Below are 18520 nucleotides of genomic sequence, written 5' to 3'. Positions count from 1 at the left end.
TGCAGCGAGTTTTGCCCCGACTCACTGTAACCAGTTGCAGGAGTGACGATACACCGTCTTTCTCGTCTTTCTCGCGACAGAAAAGTCACCGACACCAATAATCGGAAAATGCTGTATAAGTCTACACCTGTAATCTGTACTTGGTAGGCACCCTTAAAACCGTACCTGACCCTACTTTACTGAATAGTTTGGTAACATGGGAGCAGAGATGACTGTCAACATGCTAAACACCAACATTGTGAGCACATGACTGCTAGCATGACTGTGGACCGTTGTTTTCACACTCCCTTACACTGCTGTCATCATGACACCAAAAGTGAGACTTCTTATTCATGATATGTATTCCTATACAGCGTATGACTTCGATCTGAAGCACAGTTATAGTTATCTCTTATAGCTCCTTCCTTTCACATAAATCCACTCGGTAGCATCGTCTTCTGTCAGCTATAGGAAGCTTGCTCCCAGGATAAAGCGCATAGAAAATTAAGTGGACCCCTGGGACGGATGGGGAGCGTCCCAGCCACTCAGGAAATAATAAGACGACACACACACATATAGGATGAAAACAAACCGCTTCAAGCGAAGGCGTGTGTCCAAACCTTCCCTCGGATACAATATACTGTACAGCACCGCGCTTTCTAATCCACATGGCTGTAAAATATCTATTCTCACGTCACACCACATTTCAATCCCCTCAGATGATTTACAACCACTATAAGACATCTGATATCTCCACTCAGTCCAGATATCTATGGGATGACAGAGGCCTGTGGCAAAATAGATAGAGCTCAGCAGCCTATGAATCAAATCTAACTTGTCTGAGTGTATCAGGCGACGGCTGCTGATAGAAGCCGTAATGAAAAGACCCGGCAGCACAGCTTTAAAGGACGCCGCCCCCCATGTACATATTGGAGATAACCTGCCCGTGTCACACCACTCGATCCATCAATAACACTCCTTAATTTGAGTGTAAGTAAGACAAGGAGCCGAGACAGGATCTTTTAAAGCCCAGCACAAATGCTACACGCGGATTTATCTGCGCGATCAATACGGTGACGAATAAGGCCTGAAGTTTCTTCATTTCCATGCCGTCTCACTTAAAAAAAAAAAAAATGTTACACTCAGTCTGATATTTGTGTTCCTGCTAGATTTGCGAGGGTGTTATTAGAATTGGGCTGACACCTCGAGTCGGAGTGATACTTCCATTTTTCATTAAATCCCAAAACCTGGATTTATGTTTTATTCCTCTGTTTTAGTCGATCCGGCATCCGTTCAACAAACTTTCTGAAAGTACATTTGCCCTGCTGACAAAACATGACCTTCCTGCTGAAGAGCGGCCTGTATTGTTAGCAAACTATGGGATTTTTTTTCTTCCACTGGTTGTTATTGGGATTCAGGACACTGCCAAACCTCTGCAAACAGAAAAGAGGCCCTGGACTGAATTTTAACAACAGGCCTGATAGCGACACTGATTGCAAGGCGCCGGAGTGCACAACAAAATCCATTTCTGCAGATTTTCCACTGGCAGGACTCTCCTCAGTAGTAAATGAATTCATTATTCAAATTCTATTCTTCCTAACGTTGTGTAAACAGGGCATTAACCTTCTTGCACTCTTGGTGGAAAAGAAGCCAATCCCGAATTCAATTCCATCCTTATTTCCTCTTTCATTAATAGAAATTAAACAGCCTGCCACAGTGTACTTTATGACATAATGAATGTGTAACAGTTTCGTTAACGTTGTCAAAAGCCTCCCACTGGTACAAACAACACCCTTCGGCCAATTCTCAAGCATGCTGTTGAATTATGCCTCACTTGAAGGCAAACTGGGCTCAAAGCTGGTTAGTGAGTCGCTTTGGTGGGAAAGAGTGCAGGAAAAGTACAACGCAATAACCCACCCGTGACCTCTCCAGTTCACTGAAAGACGAGTGCCTCACCCAGGAAGAGATCGCAAAGATTTCACTATGAAGGATGAAGGATGAAGGATGAAGGCGGACAGCACGTCGGTATTTCACAGCAGTTTATGTCGTCCTGTAAAGCATCTGTGAGTAAATCTAAACGACGTGAGGCAGATGTGACCTTCACACTACTTTAACAGATGTAAACATTGCAAGGCCGTCGTTTTGGCTGCTTAGGTAAGAAACTATAGGACTTACATAAGACCTATAAATGCTCGTCGTTCTTCAGGAGAAGAAAAAGAAACAATATAAACAAAGGAGAAAATAAGTTATTTTGATCATTTGCAGTCAACAGTAAAAAGGGATTTAACACATCTCTGTTGTGCCATCTGTCTACCGTCCATCTACTGGAATATTTGATAAATTAATCTACAATTTAATACGTTCAAATGTGTGTTTTAAAGGGTAGATTTACAAACCAAATCACTTAAATTCTAGTAAAGGCGGACACGGATAGGCCACTCTCAGCTTGTAGCTAATGTTACCGTTAGCAAGAGTTTAGCTGAGTTTTCATCTCCGTCATGATTGGATTAATGTTTCACACAAAGGAAGCTTGTAATGCTTTAATGAAAACTCTTATCCACTTTGTTAACAAGCTACATGCCATAGTTCATAGGGATTAAACGTATATCTGTTTTGCTAGGTGTGTGTCTGTTCAGCTATTATTTGCAAATATTTATGAAAATTAAGACACTTCAATTCAAAATGTAATAATTTCAGTGTCATTTAAAGCTAATGTTAGCTTTACCAAACCAAGAAACTTGGTAAGGCAGTCACGCTAGTTACCATTAGCAAGAGTTTAGCTGTAGTTTTATCTCCATCACGATCAGGTGTATGTATTGAACTTTTCACACATAGACACCGTGTATTTTAATTTAAAGCCTCACCAAACGTTAGCTATTTTGATTATTTTGGCTATAAACCAAAGTTAACGTAGGATTAAATGCCTCTCAGTTTTGCTAGGTGTGTCCCTGTCCATCTATGTGCTAGAACACTGAAATCAGTTTATGAAAAGTGCTTTAAAAATACTGTTTAAACTAATTAAAAATGTAAAAGATGTAAATATGATTTAAAGGTAACGATAGTTAAACAAACCAAGCCACAACACAGTCAAAAGCTGATATGGCAGGCTATTTACTGTTAGCAAGTCACTCAACTCTGTCGCTAATGAACTTTAGCTAGTTTGACGCCGCATTTCCTTGGGATTAAATGTACCTCTGTTTCGCTAATATTGAAATCAGTCTGTTAAGAAAGGTGCCATGCAAATATGGTTTGCTAAATAAATTCAAAATGCAAGGGGTTTAAATATGATTTAAAGGTTATGTTAGCCTCATTAAACCAAGCCGTGAAATTTCCACTTCACTCATAAGCTGTAATGGCAGTTGAGCTAGTTACCGTTAGCAAGAGCTGGGGTGTAACCTCCATCTTGACTGGATTTAGCTTGTTCGTCAGTAGTTAAATGTGTTGAGAAACTAAATTACCAATGACTCATCAAAATGAATATTTTTCATCACATATCACAGTAAGGAAAAGTATGTCAATAAACTTTAATCGTTTGCATAGGCTAGCCCTGGCTATCTCCGCTGCTACAGTAGCTTACACGTCATATATCTCCCCCATGATATTAACTGCTGTAGCGTTAGCTTTCTAGTCTCTGAGGAGGTTAGATGAGCTGTTATGACAAAAATTATTATAATTTCTACAGCATCATTTTAAATCTAGTGACTGATGCTAGAAAGTTTGACCACATATGTTCAGTAGTTAGGCCCACTGTGTTTCGGCTTCGTATTAAGGTAATGAAGGGCTTGAACTGCTTCTTCTACATTATGGATTTAGAGATCATCGTCAGTTCTGTAGCGACGCTCACACATGAGCTTGTGCATTAAAGAGTCAAATTCTGCGACCTCCAAATAGGTCCTGGAGATTTGTAAAGTGCATTAAACTGCTTGAGAAATGCCAGAGATGACACTTCTTTTCAGGCGCCATGAGTTCAAGAAGTGCAAATGTTTCTTAGCCCCCCGCACGGAGCCGGCTTCACGACCACTGTTTAAATTTCACAGCAGTTAATTTAATAATCAGAGCGTGCAGTTGCAGACTTATTTCTCCCTGTCTGGCTTTCACAGGCTCTCAGACAAGTGGGACACACACACCCACACACAGCACACTCTGGCTGCCTCTCTCCCACACAAACACACCCACCAACATATTAATATGCACTCTGTTTATTACACAAAGCCACTGTATATATATATATTTATATATGTATATATAGATGTGCTGCTACATCACGCTGACACACCTTGATTTAAAGCTTTCCACTGACACGGCGTAATGCACAGTGGGACTCATTAAAAACAATAAGCACCCCTTAACTCCCAGCCACAGTCTGACGATGGAGACCTCATCCACACACAGAGAAAAACATACGGAGAATTCAATGAGAGAAAAAGCACCCGGGGAATAAGCACTGACTCATTCACAAGTAGTCTAGGCATAATTTAGCCAACTCGCAGGGAGAAAACTCCCCCTTTTTGTGAGAATGGCATTCTTCGATTAAGTAATAAGAAGACACACAGCGGATGGTGTAGATTAAGAAATGATGGACATCCTCTTGCTCTAAATATAAAGAATATGATGCAGCTGGATGCCTGTATGAATCATCACAGAAGCACAATGCCAGCCTGAAACCTATATTTACCTCCTGCTCATTATAAGTTCAACCGTCTTGTGTTTGTCTGCTGATTAGAGGTGTAAACCAGAGGTGGCAGATAAGAAAAAAACACACCTGAAGCAGCGTGTCTGAGATCCTCTGATCTATTTCTAACTTGAGAAGCAATCATCACTATGGCCTCTTCTAATATGCCATACTTTGGACTTGTGCCACGTTTTTTTTTGTCTTCTTTTCTGTTAGATTACAGTGAGGCAGGCCTGGAAAAACAAATCAAGGGTAATGAAAATACAAGCGGGCCAAGTCTGGCAAATGAAACAGGCCTGTATGAAAGACGAGGAAGCATAGGATATGATTAAATATTTAACCGGATTTAAAATTGCATGCTCCTTAGGGGCATGTGTTGAGTAATTCTTATACGGGCATCCGTATGAAATCCAGTGCATTATTGTAGTTTGTGTGCGTGTGTCTGCAAAAAGTGGCCCACAGTGCATCATCATTATTATTATTATCATTATAATAAGACCAGCAGAATAGGAGTTCACGATATAGGTGATGATTCTCCAGAGGAAGCATTTCATCCATCAGGCCTGACACATTATGTAACTTTTTTTTTTCTATGCTGGATCTTCAGATCTCATTGCAAAAAAAAACAAAAAACAAAAGCCACACCGACGCACACACACGTTTTTTTTAGGAGACATGCACTTTGATAAATGATAAATAAAATATGTATGTATAGAATAACTTTTGCGAAGGGGGCCAAATGAGACAAGTGGATTTGGCACCACACAGGGAGGAAATAACACCTGGAGAAGAAGAGGGTGTTTTTTGTTGTTGTTGATGGGGAGGAGGGGGGATAAGAATCAAAAATGCGATATATTCTTACCAAATTTCCTGTCAGCGAGGGCAGGTGAGGAGCAGAGGCTGACAGCCAATGCAGCGAGGAGGACGGGACAGCACACTGAATCCATCGCGCTCTCCTGCCTGAGGTTCGCTTTCACGGCGCTTCACTAATCCATCGCGCGCCTCCCGCTAAAACTGCATGTCTGACGCAAAACTCAGGGTCGCGAGCCGCACGAGACGAGACTCGGGACTAAAGAGGCATGTTGGGAGAGGAGAGGAGAGCGCGGGGAAGGAAGAAAACGCCAGAAAGAATGGGGAAAAAAATCGCGAAACCGGCAAACACACACAATACAGGCGTTGTTTCAGCACCACAAACAGCAACCAGCTTCACGGAGGAGCCCCTCCTAAGTGTCTGACGTCAACACACACATGGTGAGGAGGGATGATGCGCGCAGCATGCAACAGCGCCGTGGATGAGGGACGGATGGATGGATGGATGGATGGATGCAGACAGGAGAGCTGAATGATTGCTGCCCAGAAGCCTTGGAGGCAGCACAAAATCAGAGAAAAAGAAATAAAAGTTCACATTGATTGATGCATCTTATTAACTTGACTGGAAAATAAATAAATAAATATGCTGTTCTGATTTATGAGGAAGTCACACAAAAAAAGCCATCGTAGGAAGAGCCAGGCTACAGAAATAAATATAAAACATTAACACCATGAATTTCAATAAAGCTGAAATGTGATTATCATGACATTCTGCCTCCTCACCACCAGGGGGCCCCGACACAGGAGGAAAAGAACATTACCTGCCTAAACATTAAATGTTTAATGAGAATATTTTTAAAAAAATCTAAAAGAATATCAGATTTAAAACCTAATTTCCATATTATTTTTACTTCTTTCAAACATAATGTTATACTTTTCCAATAAATATGACTAGCCAACTGCATATAAATACTGAAATCAATCATTAGCTATAATACAAAGCTCAATTCAATAAATGATCATATTAATCAAGCATAGAAGTCATACTCAAAATGTGCATTTTGGGGGATGGGGGCCAAAAATACAGTAGGCCCAGTGTAATCTGTCCATTTGTTACGGCCCTGGTTGATATTTATACAACTTTAAACTATTGTAGTGATGTTTGGAGCCACATCAAAACATGACATACACAAAAGTCACCAAAAACATTAAGGCAGACTTTTGATATAATAAACTGTCTCAATGTTAAAAAAAAAAAAAGTAAGTAACAATAATCATTAAAAAAAACACAGAACTGACACAAAATCTAAACAGGGAGTGGCACGTTATTAACTTGTCAAAATAAAAGATTATAGACGGCCACACATTTAATTTCACACGTATAAAGAACCTAAATAGATTAATTCATATAGAGATGATGTACATAAGGATACCAAAATGGAAAAATCTGAAACATATAACTGGTGGTGAAGCATTCAGATGCTTTACTCACATAAAAGTAGCAGGGATGCACATTATGTATCTGACCAACAAATTATTAGCCCGGCATTAGGACATTTCTAATCGGTATCTGTGAAATTCCAGTCGATCATTTACCAAACAGTAAGAGGCTGTTTGCACATTAGATTTTTGTTTGTGATCCACCAATAAACAGGAATCTTAAATCATCTGTCTTTACCATCTACATATGAGCTTTTCTTTGTCTAAAATTTTAAAAAAGTGCTACATTATCAGTAATCTTATCAGGATCGGTTGTGAGTAGCAGGTAATTATTCGTTTTTGGTATTGTAGCATTAATAGAGTGTAAATATACTCAAGTCCTGCAGTAAAAACTCTGCAGCAAAATGTACATTAAGGATAAAAGGTGCTTGTTTTGTGTTGTCTCTATCATGTCAATGTGTTGCGAACTGGTGCATTATTGCATTGTTGAAGCAGTTAATATTTACTTTATGTACTATTAGGTAGCTTCATCTTTGACCTTGCAACATATTTAACAAACCCATCATGTTTTCTTAGTAACATCTTAATCTGCAGCTGTCAAATAATAGAAAAGAAGTGACAGAAAAAAACAATATTCCAAAAAATATTTGAATATAATCTACACACCCAGGACAGTGATTTAATGGTGACCTGCTCCCTTCTTTCCTGAAGCTACAAATCAGATAAAACCTCTGACTTTGTGTCCCTTTGGTGCACAATCGCAAATACTGATAAAAGCAGAACAGTATGCAAATTTCTTAAAATGGATGCTATTCAACTTCAGGACTGAAGAGAGGATGATTTATTGCTTGTTTGCTCAGTGTTATTACTTGGCAAACTGCTGTACAGGCAAGAAAAACATCTGAGAAAGAAATACACATCAGGTTAAGGTTGATTGATGCCGTTTGTTTTATTCTTTTTAGTAGCACACTGAAGCTTACATGCCGACAGACAAACAGATATATAAACACAGACAAGTGAAACATGAAAAAATAGATCCATTTCATATGAAACTGTTTTTAAAAAAAAAAAATAGAAGTGGAGGTGAGAATGCCGTTCAATATATGAAATGGTACTCCTTCAGTCTGGAGTACACAATCAATATTTCTTAACATTATCAATGCACAGAGCCTGAGAGAGAAGACTTGAGCAATGTGTGCCATCAAGAAATAAAAAAACTGAGAGAAGTGGGGCCAATCTGGAAAAACATAGTAACAGACACGCACAAGTCCTCAGCTTTAATCCAAACCATATGTTTTAAAAAGCCCATCAGTGAAGTTAAAATATTCATTTTTGTCATTATTTCCACTGCCAGTGATTGGAAGTCTGTAATTCCCACAGAAGAGTAGATATTTTACAGCTCTTCTCAGCTTCATAAAATACAAATGTGAAGCAGATATACACGTCGAAGAGGTCAATTTATAAATCCAGAATTTCATTCAAGGTCTTCACAGAAGATTCATAAATAACCCTGTGGTAAAAAGAAAGGATGAAACGTTGGGCATTACAATTCATAATCCCCAAACCATTAATTTATTTATCAACATACTGTCTAAAATAAATACATATTTTTCCTTCCACTCACCTCTGGATGTCGCCGCCGTCTACTGATGCGGCTGCGTGTGTGTGAAGCTGCTGCTGTGCAGACGTGGCAGCGCTCTTCAAGGCCCCTTTAAACTGGCCCACTAATGAAATTAAAAACAATGTGCGAAATAAAACAAACTGATTTATCTTTACGGCAAGAAAAACACGATTCTGAAAATTGGGATCACGTGAACTCACCGTGTTTGATGACCGCCAAGACGCGCAGGATGGCGGCCACTTCATTCAGACTGCTGATGGCCTCCGAGTCCACAGATGAGCTGACCTCTGTCAAAAACGCCCTGAAAGAAACATTCAGAGGACGGACACAGATGTAACTTTAATCATGTGTAGGTCAACTGTATGCAAATAAACATGTCAATTGCTGGGACAAAAGACAATGTTTATCTTTTTATTCAAATATGTGTGGTAAATGTATGACATTTGCTGAATGAAGAAGAAGAAGAAGGCCCAAATAATTAAGAATGTGTCACACTGTTTTGCAAAGTTTATGAAGTTCCTCCTAACGCAAAGCCTTACAAAATTAGGCGATTTTTTTAAGGGAGTCAAAAGAAGATGCCTATGCTGGTTACTGTTTACTCTATTTCTAGAATTAAGCATGTTTACCAATAAAACATGGTCTTCTTTAATAAACTTAGAGATGTAAATGGTGAAATAAAAGTGTGTTGAAAGAGCTGCTAAATGTAGGTAGGCGAGAACCAGACAAGCTAGGGCAGCGATGCAGCAACAAACAGAAACAACTTAGGAGTCTGGGGATGTTGCGGTAAAAGAACCTACACGGGTAATTTGCATGACAGTGGAAATCAGACAGTGTGTTTTGAGTTGTCGTGGCTTCTTCTTGTTCCATACTGGATGTCAGTTGAGGACAGATGTTATTACCTGAACAGGGTCTGAGCTGCGTGTTTAGTTGGCCCTTGTTAGTGTGTATAAGAGGAAGAGGACAGAGGATATTTACCTGGTTACAGAGGGTGATTTGAGGATGACAGACAGTAGGATGCTGGGCAGAGGAGGCATGTCCTCCACTGACTCTGGGGTGATCACCTCCTCAGGATGGGTAATCTTTAAAAATGAGAGCACAGCAGCAGCATTCATCATCCCCTTAATTGAATTGCTCACGAATGTAATCGCTCAAGTCCCTTATCATACCCGGGGACGTGCGGGATATTGCTATAAGACAAATGCTGCGTCTCGTACCTTCTGAAGCAAATGACTCTGCTCCACGACGATGACAGCGAAAAGAGTCGAGAAGACTCCGCTGAGAGGCGCCGTGTCCCAGGCCTGAGCCACTTGGAGGAAGTCTGTCAGGGCAGGAAGGGCGGACTGACACAGCTGGGTCAGGGAAAAAAAGACAGTTTTTGTTCTTTTTTTAAAGATAAATCACATCAGAAATGTGGATGATCCTGACATAAAGAAATTCAAAGATAAATATAGATAAAATCTGATTAAATGTCAGTGGCAACTTGGACCTCACAGACTCACATTTAAGACTAATTAAGGTGTAACATTTATAAAAAATGATCTGAAGATGCTTCAAGTACCTGCAGACTCAAGACGTTGTACATACCCTGAAGAAATAAATCAACACACTTGGAGTTAAAATTTCTACCTCTTTTCCCTCCTCTGGTTCCTTCCTGAGACGGCGAACCAGGAGCTCGATAATCTTGTGGAAGATGTTGGCCACCACGCCCAGCATGACAGTGGTTGGGTCCTCCTCATTTTCTTGAGCCTGGTCAGGTGCAAAACTGTCTGCCACCTCCTTCAAAATAGGGAGCACTGCAGGAATGCACAGGTAGCCGGCCTCTGCAAAGATGTCAGATCAGGTAAAACTAAACATCATGCGACAGCACAGAAATAAAAGCTTCTGTCACGTTTTTAGTTATATCAAACTGCATTTTCCTTCTTCAGTGCTGTGTACGGGTACCCTTGCTGTGACATCACTTAAACGAGACATTTGAAACACTCACCTGACAGGAGGGTGAGTGAGCACAGGTGGAGCATTTGACCCTTGAACGTGTCGTCGCCCAGGCCAACAAGCAAAACGTCTCTGCACACTGTCAGGAAGCTCTGCCAGAACACATCATCGTCACCATGAAGACAAACACAACTCAACAACAATCAGAGATGACACCATGTCTGAGAGAAAGCCAAGTAAGTTAATTTCCACTGTTTCTTCTTATTTTATTATCACAGTAATTTTTTTTGTATCTAATCGAAGCAACCATGTGGTGACAGGCGGAAGAAAAATAGCACAATTAAAGACAATAAGCCCATTTCAGTGTATGAGCAAGAGGAGGCATGCCAAGAGAGTGTGTGTGTGTGTGTGTGTGTGTGTGTGTGTGTGTGTGTGTGTGTGTGTGTGTGTGTGTGTGTGTGCGTGTGCGCGCGGAGTGGAGCAGAACAATCTATGAGGAGTCTAAATTTACCAAGCAGAACAGAAAGTCCTGGAAGCAGGAAGAAAAAAAGGCTTCATAAAACGTAATGTTCCTGATAACAACCTAACTGTGTTTTCCATCTACAGCCTCGGAACAGGAGTTGTGTTAGGGTGAGAATGAGTCAGACAAAAACCAAAGCTGCCCATTTATGAACAAGATTTCCAGCAGAGAAATATGATTGTTTAGGAAATAGAGATGCACTCCAACCGTCCATCTATCCATACGATCTACATCCATCGTAAAAAGACCTCACAGATAAAAGTAGCTGCACTATTATGTTCGGTGTCAACGGGCATCAGAAGAATCGTAAAATGTCCCGTACTGAGAGGCTGGTCTGTGTGGTGATCATGATCAATGTTCCCACCTTGGCTGCCTCAATCACACATTTATGATATTTAATTGGACACCACACACATTTTCTCTATTTGCCCAAATTAAATGCTGGTGCGTCCTGCAGCCTCACATACCCAGCAGGTCATTTTATTTCCACTAATTATTGTCTGGAAAGGCTCAACAGACATTATGTTCACATATTTGTTTTGGCTGAATTAATTATTTATTTCCCAGTCCTCTACCAAAAACATTTACGTAAATATGTGTTTTCATGAGTAATATTAGAGCTCACCTCAGTTATCTTTGTAGCCAGTGGTGGAGACTTCTCCTTCTCTTCATCCTCTTCATCATCGCTGGGACGTTTAGCCAGGAAGGGCAGCACCCTCTCAGCTATCCACGCTGCCACATGCTCTAAAGACAGGAGGTATTCTCGACCCTCTGAGGACTAGGGAAGAAGAAAACTGTTATATTTCTAGAAGGAAAACAATTTATATTTGGATACAGGAAAACAAAATATACCACTAAGGCCAACTGGCTCAGAAACATCAGTCATCTGAATAAAAGAGACTATTATTAGTACTCTTCCTTGCTTCAACACCTACTGTAGGGCAGAGGCTAATGATCGTTTCCATCATCAATTAATGTAGAAATTATCTTACAGGGTTCGTACACATTTTTCAAGGTCAAATTCAAGCACTTTTCAGGCACTTTTAAGGGTCATTTTCAATATTTTCCAGCACCTTATTGCTGGGGTAAAATACGTATCTACAGGAATATATATATTCGTGATTTTTTTCTTCACTTTTTATCACAATTATGTACATTGTATTATGCTGTAAACATCTAAAATTATGTTTCATAATAGCAAAAACTTCAGAAATTAATTATCCAGTCTGATCCCAATTTTGTGAAAGACACAGAGTTATAATGTCAAGCACTTTCATGCACTTAAACTAAAATCCAAGCACTTTTCAGACCTTGAAATCGCAACATTGAAATTCAAGCACTTTCAAGTATTTCAAGCACCCGTACAAACCCTGATCTTATCATTTGGTCTATGAAATCAGTCTTATCAAATCAATACTTGGCTGATTCTGATTTAGTATTATACATGTCAAACAGAGGCAGCACATCCTGCCAATTTAGAAGCTGAAACATGAGAATGTGCTGCACTGTTTCGAAAAGAGCAATCAATTATAGAAATAGTTCTGATTGGTTTCATGCAGAATTGAGTCCCTGACTGTTGAAGTGGACGGCTATGACTACAAAGGAAATAACTACACTAAACATGGAGCGAGCAGGCGTGGCCACTGGATAAATATCACTGAAAGTGGGATGACAAGGAAGAAAAGCGGAACATGTTCACTACGACAAACTCACACTATGTTGCAGATGTGCGCCGAGGCGGCCGTGGTACACAAAGACTTTGAGTGCCGTCTCGACATCAGGACTTTTAGGATCCTCTGTGGTGGCGCTCAGGTGAGTGTACAGCACTGACTGTGGAGATAAATATCACACCAACTCAGATCTCACAAGTCAAAATATAAAATATATTTATATATCAAGGGTGAGGTATGCTTTATCATGCTTCTACAAACAAATGATACACTATGAATGGTTTCCAACATACCCTCCAGTTTCCCAGAGCTGTATGGAGCTGCTTCAGTGGTCTTTCACCAAGAGCCAGGACTTTCTCTCGTGTTGAAGTGTGGCTGAACAGGTACTCCAGGTAGACCAGCGCCAACTCTGGTTTGGCCTCCACGGTCTCTTGGATACGCACCTTTCGATTGGCGTTCGCCTTGTCCTGAAGTTAGAAGGAAGTTTTAGATTAAATCTATACATTTTCATAAACCTTACATCAGTTTCATACATTCATGTCCAAGTGAGAGCTCTTCGGTGTTGTGTTTACTGACCCCTTGCTTTGGCAGAGCCTCTGAGAGCCAATCAGTGACGAGTTCCAGGATGTCGGCAACCTGGCCCCAGCTGCAGATGCAGTCCAACAGCTGGCTGTACTGTGAGGGCGCAGCTCCTGGTTCCAATCTCCTCAGTCTGGACAGGACGCCGCAGCTGAAGACACGAGAGCGAGATGAAAGAGGCAGGTTAGACAGGACAGAGTCAGTAAAACAGGAAAGAAAAGGTGAAAATCAGAATGAGATTGAGACACCTGAATGTTGGAACTGTAGCTGGAGGCATGAATGAGGCCAGTTGTACAAGAGGAGCTGTACACTGATCATCCTGGAAAACAAATCCAGACATATTTAACAGTGTTGAAAGAATAACTGAGAAAGAGAAACAATAGCACATGCAGGTTGAAGTACCTCAAAGGTCTGGAAATACTTGGCAATGACATTTCCAAACTTGGCATACGTGTACTTCTGGGCCTCTTCATTTTGTCTCAAGGCCTTCTCAACACTTTTCCACAGGATGACCACGACTTCCAGCAGACGGGACACAATGACCATGTCTTTTCCCAGCAGAGGTTCAGCCTGCTGTGATCAAACTCTACTTTAGACCTCTATAAACTCAAACACACAATTTGAAATCGTGCTTTTCCATCTCATCCCTAATCTTATTATGGGTTAGATTAATGAAATACGGCAGTTTCAATCTGATTATCTCAAAGTTTAGTTTGTGGAGTAGCAGTTACAGATAATTATCTGTTTTATTGAACAACAACAAATATTGATACAAATATAATATGTTCTGTCAACTCTTTCTTACTGCGCTGTTCTCCTTGTTGCTCTCATTAATGTCTGTCTGGTCAAAGTCAGTCTGGATGCAGCTGTTCAGAACACGGCGAATGGCCAACATCAGCTTTACTGGAAAAGAATAGAATGGAAGAATTTCAAGAAATGCGACATACAAAATAACTTCCGTTCAGTGTTAAAATCCCTTACTTATGTTAGTGGGGGCTGTGTGTTTGTGGGCAAACTGGTAGAACTTCCTGGCAGCCATGGGGTTCATCTGGATTAGGGTGATGCAGCGACAGCACCACTCCCGGTCCGACTCGTTGACGGGGAAGAAGGACTTGAAGAGAAGATCAACAATGCGCTTGGAAACCGAATGGGAATCGATAGCCAGGCGGGCGAGCAGGTGGTCCATGTTGCACACGTCCCAAAACTGGAGAGTGGTACACAGGAAGAAGCGTCTGTTTACACCTTCAACCTTTAACCTGCATCTTGTAAATACACTGTGTCTCAATTTGACTCAACTGAATTCCCAGTTTAGAGGCCAAAAAACTGTTTAGTTTTAATAGTTCTATCAATCAAATAAATGAAGAGACACACATTTCAAAACTGCTACTAAGACAAGACAACATCAGCAACAGTAAGAGCCTGCTGATGTTATTATTTGCGACGACGTATAAAGCAAAAAGAGACGGTACCTTGGCAGCACGGACTGCCTTCACCTTGATAAGCATGTCAAGGAAAGCTGTGCGGACTTTCTCCGAGTTGTCGTGAAGGCTGTATTTGAGAGTAGGCAGGAGTTTTTCCAACAGTGGATGGCTGAGGGCGTTGTCCAAGACAATAGTCAGACACTGGGGAGAAGCAGGACACAGACCACAAGTCGTTCAATATCCCGTCTACTGCCAATAAAACCAGTCATGTTAATAATGCCTGCAGTGACAATCATGCTTAAGATTTTCCAACCCTAAATCCCAAATTACTGTTATGATTACATCACTCCCAGCTGAGATCGTTGGAAATATTGTAATCTATCTCTACAATCTCCTACATTTCTACATTTTCTACCTTGAAGACGGAGCAGCGGACATCAGGGGAGCTGCTGTCAGCTGCCAGCTCAAACACCAGCTTCTTCAGGAAGTCTGTGATGATTGTAGGAGGGAGGAGCTCCCAGCACTTCGCAAGGATCTTACAGACCCCCAGGGTGGCATTGGAGCGTACAGTGGGGTGGGTGTCTTCGAGAAGGCCCTGAGGATGACACACAGGTGGTTTATTATTTTGATATTTTTCACTAAATTGCCTTTTTTGAGGTAAAAAAGTATCTGAGCGGCTTCAGAGTCTCTCACCATTGCTGCGTCCAGCTGCTTCTGAATGGTCTCATCTATGTTCTGGTTGCTCTGATCCGGGTCGTGGATCGGGAAGGCCTCAGTAAAAAGCAGAGTGGCGTTTGCGCGCACCTCAAAGTTTGCAGCCTGAGGGAATCAAACAGAAACACATTAGACAAGAATAAAATACTAACAAATGGGCATGTTAAAATATCGGCATCCTTACACTTAAAGCCTTCCAAAGAATAGGCTTGTAGAGATTGTGGAGCATCTTGTCCACTGCGTGACAGCCCTTCCTTGAGTGGAAATAGCTAACAATCTGCATGACAGAGAAAGGAGATCAGATAATAACTCCACACAATATAGTATGCAAATCATGACAGAAGGTAATGAGTCCACCTGTCGGACTTTGGCATGGACAGGAGAAGAACGATGAAGGAAGATCGCGTTTTGCATAAAATCCTGAATGCACGAGCTCTCAATCTGCTCCAGGAAGTCCCCGCTGGCCTTCTTCCACGCTCTGAAGTAGATCTCCATAATATGAGTCGTCATGGTCCTGGACGGGGGAGAGCAATTTAGTAGGAAAGAGCAAAAAGAAAAAACTGACAATGAGAATAAAGTAAGTGTCTTACTTGCTATAAAACTCCAGCTGGTTTTTGATGGTGCCATGAATAACCCAGATGAAGTTGACATTCCAACTGAAAAGAAACACCAGGAATCGTTTCCCCTGTGAAGAGAAAATGCACAATCAAGCTGACAGCTCAGTGACGAAGCCACAACAAAAAACAGAGACAGCTGATGAGACACACAAACTACTCACATCATCGTTTCTAATGTAAATAGGACGGTGAAAGCACTGAAGCAACAAGTCGACAATCTGCTTGTTGTCTTCTGACGTGTAGTCCAGACTCAACAGCACATCGTGAAGACTCCACACTCTTTGGATCTCAGCACCCTGACAACACCAGATGAATGATGAAAATGTTTAAGTCCACAGAAAAAGGCCAAATATTGATCTATCAGAAACATAACTGAGGTGGTATACTGACTGGTTTCTTCAAAATGAAGCTTTTCTGCAGAGCGATGAGGAAAGCGGTACGACCAAGCTTTTCTTTGTCCGTCAGGTCCTTCTTCCACCAGGCCTCGCACAGCGTGTGGATATGATGTTGAAGAGGTGCCTCTGAGACAGGCAGCAACACCAGAACATCTGGGGGAAAGACACAGAAAAATAAGATTTATCTCATGAAGGATAAAACAACTATCCACCTGAAGACACATCAACTTTAATAGAGAGAAAGATTCACAAGGCACCGACCATGAAGCCTGTTGGCAATTTCAAGGAGGGCAGTGTAGGTGTCACCATCTTGTAGGACATTTAAGGACACTGCAGCCACGAGTGTCACGCCATCCACAACTGCCATGGCATGTTTCTGAAGGAAAAGTGAATACAAGTAGTACATGCAGATCATATGAAAGTAACAGTAATGCAGCTCTTTTCAAAAAACGAATTCAAAAGCAACAGAGTACCAACAGAACACGCTACAACTGTGAAGATAATCACTGATAAACTCACAGGATCTAGAGCTGACTCCTCTTCCATACCCTCCTCCCTGCCCCTGTCCCAGCGCTCTGGAGGGAGCTCCTGCAGGACGTCCTGAAGGAGTGAAGCCAGTTTCCCCCACAGAGTCTGCCTCTGGGCTCTTGGCATCTCCTGCACCACCTCCTCCACATCAAAAGGCTCCGTTTTGTCCTTCTGCTCAGTGAGACAGACGAGAGGGAGAGAGGCACAACTTGAGACATACTGACAGCTAAAAAAAACATTGGAAAATTTAAATACATTTATTTTAAATGTTATTAATTAAACAATCAAATACGAGAGAAATGTGACTTACTGAAACAGTCAAATGCGCATTTTTCATATATGTAATAATCATAGACTTTGAAAAAAGACTGTAGAGTCTCTTTAGACATTTTTCTTAGATATATATATTTGGCAGGAATCCCAAACCTTCTTCAACACCAAAAGGACTTTTCAACAACTTTTCAGACCCAGTTCTCTTAAAATCAAGGAGAGTTTGAGACATGATCAAGGTTTATTGCTGAGAACTAGTATAAGAGAAGCTCACAGTAAAATACACAAAATATATAAATTCAGGACTTTAAATGACCCATTTACATGTACAAGTCTATTTTCAAACAATACAACAGCCCGGCAATAAAAGCTTAAATTCATTAAACAGTTTCAGAGGTTTGATTCAACTAATGGTCATTTTGGAGACTCTATTTTATGGGTTTCCTTAATCGTTAAGTGTTGTACTGACATGTGTGGTGGCATTGATATTATACCTCCAGTTTTAACTTTTTTAAAAGTCATCCATTAACGTGTAACACATCCATATGATGTTACACCAATAAGAAGCTACTTACGTGAAGCTGGATAAAGCGAAGGAAGTCCTCCACATTTTCCTTGCAGGCGGCTTCTAAAAACGCCGTTCGCTTCGACATGTTTCCGGCTTTCCAAGCGACAACAAGCAGGGCAAAGATTCCCAGTAAACCTGCAAAGAGAAAACACACAGTAACGTTAATATCAGCGCTTACACTTATTTAACAAGCTAACCTAAGTTAGCCGACTCACGCTCCTGTGGCGAGATCAAAACAAATATGGCAGTGCGTTTGTCGTTAGCGTTAAATGTGTTATTCGCGACCGTCACTCCGACTCTGTCCGCCGGTACTTGTACTATCATGACTTGTAGTCATTACAGCATAAAACATGAGTCAATAACTTCAATATTCACCCTTTGTTTGTGTTTTTCAGCCGACCACAGCCAGATGACAGCCACCCATAACAGCAGCAAACCCGCGCAAATTTGGATGAGGTCGAGCCAGCTAGCTACGTGCCGTGCATCATGACGTCGTGCGTCAACTGTTGACGCAGGCCTCACAGCATCGTTCTGCTCATCCGCCACAAGATGGCGACGAATCACTGCATATGATGTGCGCCTCTAACAGGTTGTGGCGTCTTTACAAGGGCCACAGTTCTTTGTAAAGCTGTGTTGTAGTTGCACCCTCTGTATTATTCATGTTAGAAGTCCCCCTTATCGATTCAACCCAAATTCTCAAGGGAAATTATACTGCAAGGTGGAATTCAGTGATTTGCTTCAGGGCGCTTCGGCAACACACACGCTAAAACCCGCATGTGTCATA

At 41.2% G+C, this 18520-nt stretch overlaps 2 protein-coding genes across 4 annotated transcripts in view; both read right to left on the bottom strand.

Annotated features, from left to right (window-relative positions):
* The window catches only part of ptprn2 (protein tyrosine phosphatase receptor type N2), a 136620-nt gene extending 130684 nt beyond the window's left edge, over positions 1–5936 (bottom strand). Inside the window, exons 1-2 of one of the 2 annotated variants that reach the window (XM_030397896.1) lie at positions 5652–5936; positions 5514–5603 (exon numbers count right to left, since the gene is read on the bottom strand). In XM_030397896.1, the coding sequence (XP_030253756.1) occupies positions 5514–5598 (85 nt within the window). In that variant the 5' untranslated portion in view covers positions 5599–5603; positions 5652–5936. Of the gene's footprint in view, positions 1–5513 lie in introns of both variants that reach the window. The other variant, XM_030397894.1, reaches the window with a different exon arrangement.
* Positions 5937–7825: 1889 nt separating this feature from the next.
* Positions 7826–18230, bottom strand: ncapg2 (non-SMC condensin II complex, subunit G2). 2 transcript variants are annotated; one of them, XM_030399063.1, is made up of 27 exons: positions 18112–18230; positions 17744–17871; positions 16890–17069; positions 16632–16746; positions 16366–16523; positions 16137–16271; positions 15949–16043; positions 15716–15872; positions 15543–15635; positions 15338–15463; positions 15060–15239; positions 14693–14845; positions 14205–14427; positions 14029–14126; positions 13626–13796; positions 13472–13542; positions 13221–13374; positions 12938–13111; positions 12688–12804; positions 11600–11752; positions 10507–10606; positions 10149–10342; positions 9737–9871; positions 9498–9601; positions 8723–8823; positions 8526–8625; positions 7826–8411 (listed from the first exon to the last, which is right to left on the bottom strand). In XM_030399063.1, the coding sequence occupies exons 2-27, from the start codon at positions 17819–17821 to the stop codon at positions 8360–8362; spliced, it is 3417 nt and encodes a 1138-aa protein (XP_030254923.1). In that variant the 5' UTR covers positions 17822–17871; positions 18112–18230; the 3' UTR covers positions 7826–8359. The 2 variants fall into 2 exon arrangements, with proteins under 2 accessions (XP_030254923.1, XP_030254924.1); XM_030399064.1 differs by having other exon boundaries at positions 13626–13793.
* Positions 18231–18520: the final 290 nt, after the last annotated feature.

Source organism: Sparus aurata, chromosome 19 (assembly GCF_900880675.1).
Source record: "Sparus aurata chromosome 19, fSpaAur1.1, whole genome shotgun sequence".
Taxonomy (NCBI): Eukaryota; Metazoa; Chordata; class Actinopteri; order Spariformes; family Sparidae; genus Sparus; species Sparus aurata.
Note: the sequence above shows the minus strand (reverse complement) of the source record. Positions and strands in the feature narration are given on the sequence as shown.